The sequence below is a fragment of the Gouania willdenowi genome, chromosome 24 (assembly GCF_900634775.1).
Source record: "Gouania willdenowi chromosome 24, fGouWil2.1, whole genome shotgun sequence".
NCBI lineage: Eukaryota > Metazoa > Chordata > Actinopteri > Blenniiformes > Gobiesocidae > Gouania > Gouania willdenowi.
In genome coordinates, this window is record NC_041066.1 from 15,421,946 (window position 1) to 15,439,960 (window position 18,015).

The window sequence follows — 18,015 nt, forward strand, 5'->3', positions numbered from 1 at the left end:
TTTTGGGCGATCTCTGCTGGGATGTTATGATTAAGTTCAATATTGTTTGACTCGCCATAAAGCAATACAATCCGGTTTAATTTCTCTCTACTGTACGTCTTAGTGCTCTTGGAAAAACATTTCTTTTTTTTCTAACAACAGTTAGACAAGAAAGGAGTAAAAACACGTAAAAGCACTGGGACTGAGTTGTCTGACTGCTGCACTCCGCCATGACAGAATAGACATTAAATTTGGCAACCAGGGGGGTATTGCACAAAACCAGGATAGTGGATAAAGCCTGGAAAAACCAGCTATCCTGGATAAACTTATCCCCAAGTCAGTTGAACGAAAGCCAGCCAAATCTATCCAGGACAAGTAAGTAACCATGGTGATTGAGCCTCTACAGCTCACCTGGTGCAGAGTAGGTTAGCTGTAGAGACTAACCTGCACAATTTCTGTCAGGACATGAAGACAATTTCAATTAAGAACTTAAAAAGTGTATCTGGAGGAAATTACCTACCCTAGCTTTAAGACACGCTTAGTCCATAGATTAAAACACCCATACAACAATCTATACTATTCTAACTAGCTACTAAATACTCAATACAGCTCTACATTTTAAATTCTCTCAATCCAACCTACTCACCACAGATTGTAGAGCCCCAGGGTGCATATGTATATTTTTACACCTAAATACGCCAAATGGAAATACTTTGACTAAAATGTCGAGAGTTGGACAAGAATCATTCTACATAACTACTTCATACCAAATAGTTTTCAGCAGAAAAAAGTGGTTTTGGGGTTTAGTTACTCTTTAATCTAACTTCTAGTGGCTCTCGGCCAGCAGAAGAACCCACAGATGTTCAGGGTAATAAACCTACAAACCAGTTTGTAGATAAACGTCTCAGTCAATGTCGTACCAGGACCATAAACAGGAGACCCATTTTAAAAAAAAGGCACAAGAGAATTTTTTTTTTTTTTTTTTTTTACTGTTGAACAAAAATTATACTAAACGATCTGTATGCCCCGTTACAATGTTGGAATTTGTGATAATATTGTAAGTTGTTTATTCATTTTTTTCTCATATTTTAAAATGATATATTCTCTAATAAATCACGTGTGAAACTGAAGGCCCAGGGGCTAAATCAGGCCCTTTGGAACATCCAAATCAGCCCACACAAAAAAATAAAAATGACAGAGAAAACAATAATAATTCTGGTAATTACCAAACAACATTCAGTAGTAGGTATCTCAGCCACACCAAATACGCAAATTCAGTGACACTCCACAATATTTGCAGGGGATCGGGATTTTCCAATGCTTATATCACATGACAGCAGTTATTTTTTTTATCTCAAATTGTTCAAATAAATCTCACTTTTTCCATAATCTGCTTGATTTTTTTATTTTCCCAAATTAACTAAAAATTAATGGCAAAGTTGAGGAGATTTATGAAAATATTCTGCAGCGACTGATATCTGTCACTTATTGCTTGGATAGTGTCGGTGCCATCCATAATTTACATACATACTTTTACATAATTTATATATGGAAGTGCAAACTAGAGCACATGTAAGTTGAAATTTCTTGCATCCCAACTTCAGACCAAATTGGTCCGATTTGGCCCATTTTAATTGAGGAAGGAATCGTAAACATAGGTCAGAATAATTAACCACAGTTTTGGAGTAAATACGTGTTGTATATGAGAGAGTCACAGGCAGACTGGGCCAGAGCCAGTATCTGTTGTGTTGTGTGTTCTATGACCTGATTATGTCAGAATGACTCCATACATGATTTGCATTTTTTCCAAGCATAAATTATGCAACACTGAGTAGTGTGAGAATCTCTCTCTCAGTTAAAGATCCCAACTGTGTGTTTGACTGAATGATCACAAACATTGTTTAGAGCAGGGGTCACCAACCTTTCTGAAACTGTGAGCAACTTCATAGGTACTACATAGTCCGAAGGGTTGCTAATTAGAAAAGCACTTCTTAAATTCTACATTTTAACTGTGTCACCTTAATTAGAGGGAAAAATAGGCTAGCAGTAACTTAAAAAGGTACTAAATAATTCCAGCAACTTCTTTTTGTCTTATTTTTGAATAATGTTGAGGTTTTTTATTCAGACAACTGTTTTTCAGGAAATGTACTTTGATCTCCTGAGAGGTTTTGACTGTCAACTGCCAGTCTTCTTCAGCTGATCGCTTTGATGTTTCCTTGACTTCTGCGTATTAATTCCAGCAAGTTATTGTCTTCTTTTTAAATAATATGTTAAGGTTTTATTTATTCAGACTAATGTTTTTTTTTCCACATCAGACCGATCAGCAGATGCCTCTGAAGAAGACTGGCAGTTAACAGTCGAAACATGTAAGGAGATCAAAGTAAAATTCCTAAACAACAGTTGTCTGAATAAAATAAACCATAACATATTTAAGGCATGTTGAGGTTTCAACATGAGTCACTTTATTTCTCTTAATTCATGCAATTGTTTCATTTTTAGAAAATCCACCTTGTGTTTTTAAAAATATATCTCATATAGATATCATAATATGAGACAAGTTGAGAGCTTTCAGCGGGATTTGAACTCACAATTTCTGCACTGGGAGGCATTGACATTACCCAATGCCCCACCGATCCGCCCCGAAGTAACCCGTGTTTACACATGCATACGCCTAATATGGAGATAATAATTTGGCTGACAGAAATCAAGAGTTTAAATGAACAAGTACGATGTAATTTCCACATCAATGAACTTCATTAGTGTGTGTCAAAAAGCCAACAGCAACAGATAAAGAACATCCTTTTCTCCGAGTAAACCATTCGTACCATTCCTAATCCCAGATTAGTAACAAAACTTGGTCCTCAAAATGTTTTTGGGACCAGATTAAATAAGATTAAATTGACTAAACCTTACATTCTTTGTGCATGTTTTTTGGTTTCTGTGTATTGTCATTACAACATTACAATTAAATTAGATGTGTACATTCTGCAACTGCATCTATGATAATCATCAACCTTTACAAAGCATTAAATAACCTGCAAATGATTCAAAATATGTCTTTTCAGCACTATATCTCACATGGACTGGAACATTAGATTATCTCCAAGATGAACAGTTTTAAACGTAGTCAAAATAAAGCATTATATTACATTAGATATCGCTGAAAGAATGGATCGTCAAAGATAAGAGTGGTATCGTGAGGGGGGATCAGATTGTTTTTTGTTTTTTTTTTTCATGCACACAATCTATGACACATCGAATTGTTATGATTTGTTTTCTATTCTTATTGAGTTGTAAAGGTCATATCAGAGTAAGTATTTAAGCGTTAGTCATTTAAAGTCATTCAACCTGAAAAGTAATATTTCCCACTGCATTTTTCTGGCCTTTTTTTTCTTTTTAAAAATATTGTATCATATCGTTATATCTATTGTATCGCCCCATAGCCTTCAAAGTACGATATACATACATCACCACTCAATAATGCAATATTTCATATTGCATGTATTATACAAAGAGCTGTTTTGCCTGTAGTAAATTCTACATCTTGCAAATGGACTCATGTTAATAATATTGGACACTAAATTTTGATTATTTCTATTAAAAAAAATAGAGCATTGTAGGATTTCTCATCTGCACTGTATGTGTTAGTGATTTTGCACATTTATTTTCTGAATACAAGCATCTGGAGCCACATTTAGATTAGTTAGACACACATATGCCTGTGCCCAGTGAAGTAACCTTTATGTGTTCTTTCTCAGCAGCCCCCAGTATCAGTAAACAGGCCCCAGGTCCACTTTCACCTCAGATGACCTCATCGTTCCTGAACCGTCCACTGTGTTTATACTGTGCCCCCAAAACCTGTAGCACAATAACAGAGCGGGACAACACGGAACTATGCAGAAATGCAGAAGAAAACTATGTTGTTCCAATAAACAGTGCAACCAAATATGTTTCAAACTCATTTGATTTCGAAGCAAAGGTCGATTGTATTTGGGTCAAGATCATTCAGAGCAAAGTATACATCATTTTACAAATCTCTCAACATTTTCCCCCTGCTGTCTCTGACCTAGAATGTGTGTAAGGGTAATTGAAAACTCCAAATTTGCAATTCAGCAACCCTTGGAGCCCGAAACAAATATAGATGCGGAAGAGTGAGCATATCGTTTATTTGCCCCCTGTTGTGAACACTCCCAGACTACCTGAGGGCTCTAGAGTCTGTCAATTGTTTATTTTCTGTTCTTTTTTTTTTCTTTTAAAAAGTGGAGGCAGGCAGGAGTAAATCGAAGATTTCAGTCTATTTAATCCAAAACCAAAAGATCCAAACTTGTAATTAACTTCAAATTCAAAAACAACAAAAGCGAAGACTGACTACAAATGTGCTATTAATTTGTTTGCTCTTTTTATTTGTTTAAATAACATTTTAGTGTCATTTTGACACTGTAAACTTGTTTTATACACTGCTGCCAGGACACACTGGTTAAAGAGACTATTAATCTCAATGTGCTTCTGCTGACTAAATAAAGGCTAATGAAAAAGCAAATGAGCAAGCAAACGTACAAAAACGCCTTTAAAAAGTGAAAGAAGGCAATCGGGAGAGTGGGCACACCCAGGTGGAAACAGGAGGGAGGAGGGGAGTCGACTTCCTCTTAGCCATCCATACTCATCCATAGTGAGAAACACGCTGAACTAATGAACCACAGACAGAGACCAAACTAAGATTTAATAGAAAATAAATAGAATCCAAACTGAAAAAGATCTCACTGGTGCTTAAACTCATGACCTTCACTAAACAAGAGCTAAACTCAAATCCAATGTGCCACTTTACCACCTAAACAGGTTGGAAAACCAACAGAAAAACCAGCCACAATGTCCATTGATTTTCACTCTCAATAATGACGTGGTGAGGATGTCCTTTTAACACTGTATTCTTTTATTATTACATTTCTGTAAAAGGAAAACCATTCAGAAAACAAAATGTAGGTTCACTTTGCATGTTTGTGAGACAATATTACAGAGATCCTATAATGTTTTTACAAATGTGGCCTAAAACCTGTGAAATGTACTTATTAGAAGATCTATGTCGAACAAAACACATTATTTTTGCACCATATTTGTTTTATTAACTTTTAAAAATGGGACTACGTTACCGTTTTGAACATTTCACTCCAAAAGGAAATCACAAAATTTCAAGATGGCGGAGCACAAGCACTCCCTTTTTTAAAAGTTAATAAAATGAATTTGCTGCAAAATAATGTGTTTTGTTAGGCATAGATTTCCTAATATGTACATTTCAAAGGTTTTAGGCAGGGTTGGGGTCAATTAAAATTGTAATTGATAAATAATTACAATTATGGCGTGATTATAATTTTCAAAATCTGTTGCTGTTATAATCATAATTAAATTGTAATTGAGTTTAGATAATGCTAATGCTAGGCTACATTATTGCTAGGCTAAAGCGATTGCCGCGCTTATGTTAATGCAGATGCTAATGCTAGGCTAATGCTAACACTAGGATAATGCTAGGCTAATGCTAATGCAACGCTAATACTAAGCGAATGCTAGGTTAATGCTAACACTATGCTAATGCTAATATTAGGCTAATGCTAACACAACGCTAACGTAACATTAATGCTAGGCTAACACTAACACTATACTAATGCTAACACTATGCTAATGCTTGATTAATGCTACCGCTAGGCTAATTCTATCACTAGGTAAATGCTAGGCTAATGCTAACGCTATATTAAAGCTAAAGGTATATTAATGCTATGCTAATGTTAGGCTAATGCTATACTAATGCTAACGCTAGGTTATTGCTAATGCAGTGTGATGTGGGCCAGCACATGAATCCTCACTTGTCATGAAAAGTCTAAAAAAATTGTCAATTATAAATTCGCGCAAAACTTGTGAACCATGTTACTGTTCTATGTACAGTTCTACACACGTTAACATTTATTAATATATGTTTCACACCAAGCTTTCCCACAATTTACTATTTCAAAAAAATACACAAAAAAAACTCAGACGCCCTCACCAAAAATATTAAAACCTATATTTTCATTGATTAGGAAACCGAACAAGGTGATCAATAGATCGAAAAGAAATTAGATGATAGATATTTGTTTTTAGTGTATTTTACAGCTGATTTAGGACCCGTTATTATAAGAGATGCTAACAGAAAGCTAACATAAGAGGACAGTTAACTTTTATTAGGTTATTTATTTCAATTAATTGTAATTCAACTTTAGTAATTGATAACTTAATTGAAATTTAATATCTGAGGTTAAAAATAATTGCAATTTAACTGCAATTGGAATAAAAAATTCTTGTCACTGTAATCGTAAATGAATTGTAACTGAACATGGGTAATTAAAAATGTAATTGTAAGTAAAAAAAAAAGGCAATTGTTAATATATCATTAATATATTATTAATAATTAATTATTAAGTGTAGACAGAAGAAAAGCTGATGATTTACCTGTGGTCGAGGATGTCCCGTCACTAGACATGTGAGTTCCAGGGTCTCTCCTTCTCTAATGGTGTACACTCTCTCAGTGTGCCTCTCTTCCTCAACATTACAGGCATGCCCGGAGTGGATGATGCGGACAGTCGGCGGTGCTGCAGGGGAAAAAAAAAAAACAATGAAGTATGTCATTAGTTCAATCATTTCATCACCAGAAGTTGGTCTCAGTTGACGGTGAATTGAGTTAAATAGGTTGTGTTGCTATAAACAAGCCTCAAGCCAACGTTTTCCGCTACACACTACAGAGCACACACACAACCAGAGGTGAATGTAAAAGATTTAAAAAAAAAAAATATATATATATATATATATATATATAGAAAGAAAATGACAGTGATATACTATATTTCACCTTAATAGCACTCACTAAAGCTTTGATTTTCTAAAAGCTGCAACTGTGTCCAATAAAAGTTGAATAAAGGGACCAACTTTCAACACCTGCCTCGTCCACACATCCATCCATCTTCTCTCCTCACTTACTGTTATTAGTGTCACAGAGCCCAGGGATTCTTATCCCAGATTACAAGGGCAAAATACAGGCAGGTTACAGCCTCGACAGGTGACCAGCCATCCCAGGATTAACACAAAAAGACATTTAAAAGTCATATACAGTATAATACATTGATTGGAATAAGGTTCAAAATAAAACATTGCTATGCACAACATGTGAAATATGTATATTTTTTGTGTCACAGAACAATAAATGAATTTGTGAACCTTATATAATGCAACCTTTTACACGTTAATGTATTATGTTAATACTTTCCTTGTAAAGCTGCTACCCTCTTTTTTTTTGTTAATTATTTTATTTATCTATTCAACTGATTATTTGAGAGGGACAAATGCACGTTACATTGCCGCATAAGTTATAAAAAGTACAGTAGATGCCATGCATGCAGGTTTCTAGACTTGGCTTATTGGTAACTCCTGTTCCTGGTTAGGCTTCCAGGGATCCTAAACTGTTTTTAACAAATGTGGCCAAAAACCTTTGAAATGTCCTAATTAGAAGATCTATGCCTAACAAAACGCATTATTTTGCACTGAAACACACCATATTCGTTTTTATTAACTTTTAAAACTGGGACTACTTTACTTTCACAAATACGCCATGAAATTCCAACTCTACATTTTCGCCGCCTGTGGTCACAGATTTTTTTCAGCTCCCGGATTTTGTTCATCAAATTTTGGTAAACAAAATAGTTATACATCAACTTTTTTTGTTTTTTTTTTTGTTTCAACTTTTACTGATTTTTAGAGCAACCCAAGTTGTCATTTTGCCTGAAAAAGCTGCTAAATGATCCTGAATGCTTCACCACCTATAGAACTCAATGGACTAAAAGGGGCGTTTGGCGTCATCAATAACGTCATTTCAAATTGTCGGCGCAGTGACTCGAAAACTGTAAAGTAGTCCCATTTTAAAAGGTTAATAAAACAAATATGGTAATGAAAATATATCACCTGCAATGTGTTCTTGTACCTTTTAAAGTGAATCTATGCTATGGCAAGACCAGCGGTTTCTGACCTTTTACTCTTACAAAGGCTCAAAAAAAGTGGTGTGAAATGGTTATTATTGTAGAAAATCTTCTTATAAAGAAGCGTTTCAATGACCTCATGCAATTATGTTTGGAAAACTGCAAACCTGGCTGAAATTGTACAATTAAGGGCTCAGCTTGTCTAAGTGCATTTATATTCACGGTAATGTGATTGTGCAGATTTGACTTTGACTGTACGCTAACTCCACTATGTCTTTCCTCCAGTCTACCACTTAGTTGACCCACATGAGTGTTACTATTTACACACTAATGCACAGCGAGACACCGTTGGTAAATCATGAGCTGATAGTAGACGCTGGCTGCTGAGTAAATAGTTAATTTGCAATGGGCTGTGAAAAAAAAAAAAAAGTAGTAGCACCCCTGACAACACAGCATCTGTTTAACATGATATTCCTCTCCAGCTTACATGATTAGTGAAGAGGTTGGGGGATGAGATGATTTAGAGAGCGGATGCAGGATATGATTAGTGGGAGGAGTACAAATTGGGGAAGATGGGGAAGAAAAAAAAAAAAAGAAAGACGAAATCACCAGGAGTTGCTCTTCTTTCTTTCTTTCTTTCTTTCATGTTAGGAGAGAAGCTTCCTGTGCAGGCCCGGCAGCAGTTCTGCTTCTATCCGGAAAGTGATGCTAATGAGCAAAGCAGCACTCCTCCTTGAAAGCAGTGAACCCGTGTTTCCATTACCCTTGGAAATGCGCAAAATCTAAATAGTGCAATAAAAACTGGTAATGGAAACACCTGAATTTAGAAAAAACACTCAAATATTGCTCAAAAGTTTTTACGCTTTCACAAAGAGGAATTTCTGACGTTTTAATATTGAAATGTAGGGATGTGAATCTTTGGGGGTCTCAAGACTCGATTCAAAATCGATTCTCGTTTTAACTGATTCTCGATTCAAAAATTGACACAAAGCAAAGTGTGTTAAGGCAAATTATGGCATCAAAACAATACAGTTTGTATAAAATAATTTTAATTAAACTGATTTTAATGACGTAATCACACAAAGGCAAACTTAACACAAATGGTAACATTTATTCATACTAAACAAATAAAAATACACACTCCTTGTGCTGTCTATGTAATATATTGTAAGTTGGGGTCGCTGTTTCCTGTTGGGATTGTGTCATAGACTGTAAAGGTCCGGGTGAGTTTGTGTGTTCTGGCCTCACACTGTTGCCATAGTAGTCGAAAGTCGCCATCTTGAAAGCCATGGTCTACCGATCTCTACTAAGTTCTTGTATTTTCGGCTTGAAAAAACATATGCTTGTGAGTATGTTTAAGTGTACTGTTTGATAACACTCCTCAGACTGTGCTTGTGAAAGTTAAGCATAAACGGTGTTATATAAATCACTGCCTATCACGGTAAATGTTAGCATGAGCATTTTTTTTTTTTTTTTTTAATGTGCGCTAAATAAATAAATGAAATTAAATAAATTAGTGTTCTTCCATCTTCCTGCAGCGAAATCTCGCGAGATGAGAATCCACGGGAGTTACGAGGCTCCTAGCCAAAACAACCATTAACTCACTGAGTGCCATTGACGTGTATAGACGTCATTTGGTTTAGTAACGTTGAGTGCCATTGACGTCTATAGATGTCGGTTGTGTTTTTCGGCTGGGGTTGCTAGGAGTCCGTGTGATGAAGCTCTCCGGTGAATATCTAACTTGGACAATGATGTAGTGACCAACTAGTGACATGTAGGTGGCAACAGCGCACCTACAGCGCTGAGAGATCACCAGTTTTGTGCAGAGCTCAGAAGGAGAGCAAAAGAGTTGGGTGTGGGATACATATGTACTGTATGTGTATATACGCAAATGTGTGTATCCATAAAATGAAGAGTCCGTCCTTAAGACTGCTCTACTGTAAAGTGTCTTGAGATACCATTAGTTATGATTTGGCGCTATGCAAATAAAAGATTGATTGATTGATTGAGTTTACAAGACAGAAAATGGCGCTACAGAGTTGATGCTGAAATTCACAGCAGCTTACACTCGACCAGAGAATGTGTGGAACCTGAGTGGACTATTGAGAGTGTGGCGATGGTGAGAGAAAACAATAAAAAAAAAAACAGGGCAAGCGGTGAGATTCGGCATGTCCGGGAGGAAGAGGAAGTTGCGTGTGGGGAGACTGATGGGGGGAGAGACTTGGAGGACTGCCAAAATACAGTAAGAAATCCATTCAACTCAGATAGCAAAATAATAATAATTTTGCCATCAAAAGCCTGGTCTCAGTGTTGTTTTTGTAGATTTATAGAAGGAAACCAATGTTGAGGTGTCCCTAAAGCAAAAAAAGAAAAAAAAATGCTTCAAAGTCACTAATAGGTTTTTTCAGAAAAAGCCGTTTTTCTCAGCTTATTGTCACAAACTGGCGATTTGTGTGAAAGTTACCTCTATTGAACTGCGGATTACAGAAGAACAAAACAAGCTAGAAACAAAATCTACAAAATATTCTGTGGGTCTTTAAAAATTAGTCAAAATGCTCTAAAACGGCTGGAAATTTTGAAAATGGCTAGTACTGAATGAGTTAATGGAAACAAGTTCAAAGCACAATTATACTTTTGTCGACATTTACAAATATCGCTTTTATTTTGCAAAAATCTGCAATGGAAACCCAGCTTGAGCCAGCTTGTTAATCCATGCCCTGCCTGGCAAAACGCTACAGACTGATGAATGCTTGTGCAGATGCTAACTAGCTAACTCTGTCACCTACTCGTTTGGCTCCACACTCTGTATTTGGAGATGAATGCCCTGCTGGTGAATTCCATAGGGGAGAATATAAGCACTTGAGAAATAGTCTCGGTGTAAGAGCGCTTCACGCTAGGCTGCCACTTAAAACAAAAAAAAAGGCTTGGAAACAAGACCCAAGGGCACTGGTTCAACAAAGAGCTAATGTCATTTACTCCAATGAGCCAGTATCTCTGCAGTATACTATCAGTCCTGGAGGAAAGCAGAGAAACACCCGCAATTAATGATCCCTCTCGCTTATCACACCGCACGTACACACTTAAGTACACATTCACTTGTTTCTGGATGCAAACAACACTTAGCTTGCAGCGAGAAAAAAGCTGAAATAAGCCACTCCTCAGTGTACATAATGAGCGCACTAATGTCCCCACAGCTGCCCATATCTCTGTATGGCAACATTTTCAAATCGCTTTGCCAAAAGCTGGAGGTAAAATCACTGTCATTACAACGTAATTCTGTTTATTCACTTTTTTTTTTTTTTTTTTAATAATGCAACCACTCAGTGCATTAGGAAAAGTGATCTTGGAGGAAAAATGGACAAATAAAGCAGACGATGTAAGGACAGGGTTTGGATAGAATGAGACGTCAATGCAGTGACATGGCTGAAATAGAGATGTCCTGTTTGAATGGATAGTGTGATGGACAAAGCTTTAAACACATCACAGCAGGCCTGAGACAGCCACCTTCACATCTTTACTCAATCCTCCACACCCACGTTTATTATGCAGACAACAGGGAAATGCTACTGTGTAATGAAGCTGTCTGTTTGACTTTCACTCTCCTCTCACTTAATGCTCCACTTTGGAAAAAAAAAAAGAACAATTGCTCATTTCAGGGTTGGGGTCTGCAACGACGAGGTGACGTTACTTATGGACTGTTATAATTTAAAAAGGGTGAACTGTGATAACATACTAGCAGTGCTTAATTTCATTAAGAAAAAACATTTTGTTGTATTGGTTTAATGAATTTGTTTAAGTTGTCATTTAATCATGACGCAGGATTTCAAGATTCATCTAGTGATAAAACAGGAAATACATTTTAGAATAATTGATAAATAACACATATATATATATATATATATATATATATATATATGATGTGATCTTCAACAAAGCTTAACTGTGCATGCTCTCTTTTCTTTCCTTTTATAGTTCCAGGTGGGAGAGACCAAGTAGAGACTAGGAACGGGGAGCTTGATGTTTGTAAATCAATGTAAATATGTACTTTAATCATTTAGGAGATGTGAATAAGGTTAATGATATTAATACAGGGTTATTGTTTGTAACGGTGTCTGTTAGGAATTGTTTGTGTAAATGTTTGTTGTACTTTTAATATGGAAATTAAAAGTCACCCCCATGCTTGGTACAGGCTAATTAGGGGTGCACCTGTATATAGGGATGTATATGGAGATTGAAGTGCACTATGCTGGTGGTGCAAATTAAAAAATAAAAGATAAAAACTGATGCAACAAAACCTGGAGCCTGGTTTCCTCATTGATTGCCTGCACTGCAACGGTTGCTTTTTGACAGGTCAATTAAATTTTTCAATTACAATTAAATCTTCAATTATCCATGTTCAATTACATCTAAATTATGATTGTGGTGACCAGCTATTTTTCCATTTTACAATTAAAACAAGAATATTTGCATTTCCTGAAGAAAATGCAAGTGACAATGCAGGCGCTGGCCCGCATCGCACTGCATTAGCTTAGCATTACCTTTAACCAAGCGTTAACATTAACATAGCATTAGCCTTGCGTTAGCATTAACCTAGCGTTAACTTTAGCATTAATCTGACGTTAACATTAGCCGAGTGTTAGCATTAACCTCGTGTTAACATTAGCCTAGCAAAAACATTAATCTAGCAATAGCATTAGCCTAGAATTAACATTAACCTAGCAATAGCATTAGCCTAACTTTAATTTAGTAAAAGCATTAACCAAGCATTAGCATTAACCTAGCATTAAACTAGTGTTAGCAATAGCCTAGCAATAACATTAGCTTGGCATTAGCATTAGCCTATAATTAACATTAACCTAACAATAGCATTAGCCTAGCATTGGCATTAGCTAGCAATAGCATTCACCTAGCATTAACACTAGCAATAGCTGAACATTAGCAATAATATTGAAAAAGGTGAAATAATAATTACAATTATTATTTTTCCACTGAAACTCAATTACAATTATGTTTTCAATTACTAAAGTTCAAATTCAATTGATCACAATTACTGAATAAATAACCCCATAAAATGTGACCTTCCTCTTGTGTTAGCTTCCTGTTAGCGTCTCTAAGGATAACGGGTCAGTTTTGACCCATGTCTTAAATCAGCTGTAAAATACACTAAAAAATATTACCAATCGTCCAGTTAGTTTTTTTTTCTCTTCATTACCTTGTTATGCTTCCTTATCCATACAAATATTGGTATTAATGTATTTGGTTTGGGCACCTGAGCCTTTTTTCTATAACGATACCCCTCAATTTCAATTTATTTAAAACCTTAAGAGCACTGAAATGTAGACGCTATTCTATATGATAACACACAGCCTATTGGCAAAAATCAATGGAAGCCCTTCCTTATGATTGAATTCAGCCATTACTATCACGTCCATACTTGCAGGTGTATGAAATCAAGTCCCTAGGCATGCAGACAGTGTCAACACACGTTTGTGAGGGAATAAGTGACTTATGGGCGCAGTAGTGTGAAGAAATCCACCCATCCATGGGTTTCATGTGTTCAATGCCACTTCCTGTTTTACGAGTCAATGCAAGGTCTATAAGGACATGGATGAGAGAGTGTGGTATGAAACCTTTGACGACCTTAACCATAGAATCATTGCGATACTTTAAAAAGGAAACTTTTAACATATTCACAACCAGGGTTTGGGTCAATTATAATCGTAATCGCATGATTGATAATTATGATGTAGTTATATTTGTAACTGTAATTTTAAAAATGTGTTGCTGTCGCCATGGTAAATAAATTGTAATCTCTTGAAGGCGCTATGTAAATTCCAATGCATAAATATTGTAAATAAATCATTTATTTTGACTAAAGCGGTCCAGACTGAATTGCCAATTGTAATTTAACGCAAAACTGGGGAACCATGTTACAGTTCTACAATATGTACATTTCTACACATATGTAGTTAATTTTTTTTTAATTTTAAATCAGCACAAAAAAGGCTCAGATGCCCACACCAAAAATATTAAAACCTATATTTTCATTGATTAGGACGCCTAACAACAACCAATGAACAAGCAAGGAATTAGTAGAAAGATATTTGTTTTTAGTGTATTTTACAGATGATAACACCAGAGGAAAGTGAACTTTTATTAGATTAGTTATTTCAGACTCAGTAATTGTCAATAACTGTTATTGTACTTCAGTAATTGAGAACGTAATTGTAATTGACTTTCTGGGGATAAAAAAATAATTATAATTTATTTGCAATAGGAAAAATGCTGGTCACTGTAATTGTAACTGAATGGTAATTTAACATGGGTAATTGAAAACATAATTGTAACTAATTGACCCCAACCCTGTTCACAATCATTAGAGAGTAATTCTTGGAGCTGGTTTGTTTCAGTTTGATTCACAAGAGCTCAATCGTGGTTAATTATTATTGTTTTATTTTTTCATCACAGTACCAATTTTACTTGAATATGGAATAGATTATCAGATAACTAATGCTGTAAATAGTAGAAACTAACTCTACCTTGGTGCATTATTGACAATATGAATGTATACATTAGGAACTGAGCTCACAGTGCTGCAATCGCTATCAGGCCATTAGAAGGAAAATCGATTTAAAACGATGAATTAATTTTCTGCCCTAGTCTTTCTCGAAGAATTGAAGCAGTTATTGGTAATTTGTGAATCGTTTGATGCATTGGAAGCAGAATCACGCTGCAAAGGTAATTTGAATCTTGCTTATTTGCTCGACACGCTCATGTGATTAAACTGTGTTGTTGCAGCTGTTGTTAATGTGAACCTATGGGGTGAAATGTGACATTAGCATAAATGTGCATTTTTTGCCTGGAGTGTCACTCCCTCTCACTTCTCCCGTGCTATTTGCATGAAAACAAATGAAAACTCTCTGCACACAAACACACAGTCGCCCGCTGGTAATACACATAAAAACAGAACAAAGCGCAGGAGCCACAGGCTAAAAGCAAGAGTCTGTATTTCTTTTTTTTTTCTTTCATTTTGATATGTAATTTCTATAACAGTGACATCACTTTGCGTGGTTGTATTCTGTCCCTGTGTAGTGAATGAGCAGCTGCCAACAAGGCTTGTTTTCTGCCTCAGATAGCAAAGATGGGAACATTTATCCACTACCACCAGTGACGTTTCAATTGGATTCAACTCAAAACAGACATGTCACTAGAATTCTGGTGAGCCTAAATGGCAGAAGCAGTTGTTGGCTATGAAAGCAACTCAAAATTTGACAAACAAATGAATGTTTGAGAGAGGAAAAACCTCCAACAGCTGGGGATCATATGAAACCAAACACCGAGGACCAGTAACTATGCATTGCTAGTTTTCTGGCTCCGGAATCAAAGCTTACGATACAGACTATAACTACACCGAAGAGAAATGCAATGGTTATCACTCTACTTAGTTTTAATTTATATTCTTCATGCTAATGATGATTTTGCTGGTCACAAGACAAACCATTTAATGGTTGCTGTACTGCAAACAGCGCCAGACTATTGGAAAAAAACAACAACAACTGAGAAGTGGTTTAATGCAATCCAGGCAGTGATGGCTGTTCATTCAATTCAAGGGCCTATAATCAGATTTTCTGGATGTAGAAAGTGTTTATCCAGAATTGGAGAAACCAGTCATGCATGCATCAATATTATCAGAAACACTTTCGGATTTTACTCAATAACTCAGTTTCTTTGGGTTGATAATCATAAACAATGACACCAGTGGATAACCAAACCTCCTGCACAGTTCTATGTTATACAGTCCAAAAATCCACTTAAAGGTGCAGTCTGCAACTCTTATAAAAGTGACTTTTTGTCATATTTTCTAAAGCTGTCACTTTGTAAGGACAGCTTTACATAAAACTAGTAGTTTGTGTGAAAAAAAAACAGACTCATTGAGTCCCCCCTGCTGCTCCTGAAGCCTTTGGCAAATTGCCAGAATGCACCGCGACCGAGCAAAAAGAACCAATCAGAGCCAGGATTGTGTTTGATGGGCTGTCTGACAGCTGTTGCTCACAGGCCCCACCCCTTTCCCGGAGCTAGAGCGCAGTCTTTTTTTTTTCTTTTTTTTTTTTTTACAGTGTATGGTCTGGAACAGTAAAAGATGGAAATCGTGACTTTTCTGCTTGAAAGGTATTTACTGCTGCTTGATTTACATTGTTTGATTTGTAATTGTTACACTAGAACTCTGTGGTGCATGTGTTGTTCATGTGCGTGCAGCAGCCTCCGTGTGGGCTGCTGTAAGTGAGACTGAGTTGTTGCTGCTGCTGCTGAGGTGTGTGCACATTGGGAGAGAGAGAGAGAGAAGCGCTGCAGTAAATGCAGCTTTTAACAGATCATGTTATATTGCTGTGATGTTGCTGTCTGGCAAACGTTAGCTTCTTCCTTGAGGGAGGGACTTTGGAAAGTTTGGAGGCAGGGCAAGAGAGCAGCGGGGAGGGAGGGGAAGAAAGGGATCTGAGAGTCACGGACTGCACCTTTAATGCAGTGGAAAAACAGGTTTTAAAATCACAAAAATAAACACCTGTCTTGTGTTTATTATTGTATTCAGCGAAATCCTGTTGAGTAACATTACCTCATTATTTATAAAAAGGAAAGTCTGCTTAGCTGGAACACATCAATATGCGAATAAATTGGCTGAGGACAGATGTGGAAGCAGCATTGCTATTCATCACATGCTTTCAACCAACAGGCAGATGTTTAATCACATACTCACTCTTAGCTACATTTAACAGCTAAACGCTCTATTCTACACTAACTAGGGGCCTGTTGTGTTGGTCAGATTTTTGTTGCTAGTGAACAATGTGTATACGTCTGTTTTATTTTAAACATTTAATTAATGATGAAAAAAAAATAAAAAAATACATACATAAAATGAGTGTTCCATGAAAGCCAGAAAGTGTGGAGTCATTCACAGCTAGGAATATCTATTAACTTGTTTGTTCTCACATATTAGACCTTTCAGACCTTAAAAATGTCATAATAATAATCAACATCAATATGCCAGAGAGCACGTCTCAAACTCAAGGCCTGTGGGCCAAATCCGGCCCTTTAGAGCATTTAATTTGGCCCTCAGGAGAAAGTGAAAATGCATCATTGTGTAAATTACACAATAAAAACTCCAAATACACCTGGATACACATTTACAAATTCCCCATGCTTATATTACACGATGATAGTATTTATTTTTTATCTCAAATTGATGAAAAAAACTTTTTTTTGTCAAAATCTTACAGATTTCCTCAATTTTTTATACTAAATTAAATAACAGTTGTTCACAATTTCAAGGAAATGTAAGTTAATTTAAGTTTAAGGTCACTCTGTGTCATATACGTTATAAGTAATCTATACCTTGAATTGCACAGTCATCTTGAAATTGCTCTTTTTCTGCCAAAAATCTATGGGCCACTTTAGATCAAACTGGTCTGTATTTGGCACAGAACTGAAATTAATTTGAAACCCCTGTTCTAGAGAAACTGCACTGCATTAAAAATAACAAAAACTCAATTTAATCTTTTAGAATCCGACTAAAGCCACAACAATCTCTTATTTTCAGTGCCAGTATCTTCTGAAAGTGAAAGCTTATGCTACCCCCAGCGCTTTTTTCACGCCGTACTCTACAAGCTACTCATCCGTTAGGATCATCCATGTGTGTATGGCTATGAAATGGTTTGTTAGCAGCGCAATGCATAGTATTAGAACAGGAATTGTCAGAGTGAATTGATTGCACACTATAATGCACTTGCATGTCTACCCTGTTATATGTATTTATTGATGAGGGTTGGGATAGGTGGGTGGACTGTGGGCTGGAAAACACAAACACTTTGCAGGGATGGCAGGACTTATTGCGGACGCCAGCTCGTAAAAAAAAAAATGAAATAAATAACATGTACATGAATAAATGGTCATTGTCACTGAAACATGAGTAAAAGCTCATTATGGTGGAACACAAGTCCTCTAAACTGTTATATGGAAGGTTATTTATGTTTTTTATTTATTTATTTAG

General features: G+C 36.1%; 1 protein-coding gene across 4 annotated transcripts in view; it reads right to left on the minus strand.

Moving 5' to 3' along the window:
• The window catches only part of LOC114457501 (MAM domain-containing glycosylphosphatidylinositol anchor protein 2), a 257,718-nt gene that overhangs the window by 166,783 nt on the left and 72,920 nt on the right, over positions 1-18,015 (minus strand). For all 4 annotated transcript variants that reach the window (XM_028439400.1, XM_028439396.1, XM_028439399.1 and 1 more), the window contains exon 2: positions 6,457-6,596. In XM_028439400.1, the coding sequence (XP_028295201.1) occupies positions 6,457-6,596 (140 nt within the window). The remainder of the gene's footprint in view (positions 1-6,456; positions 6,597-18,015) is intronic.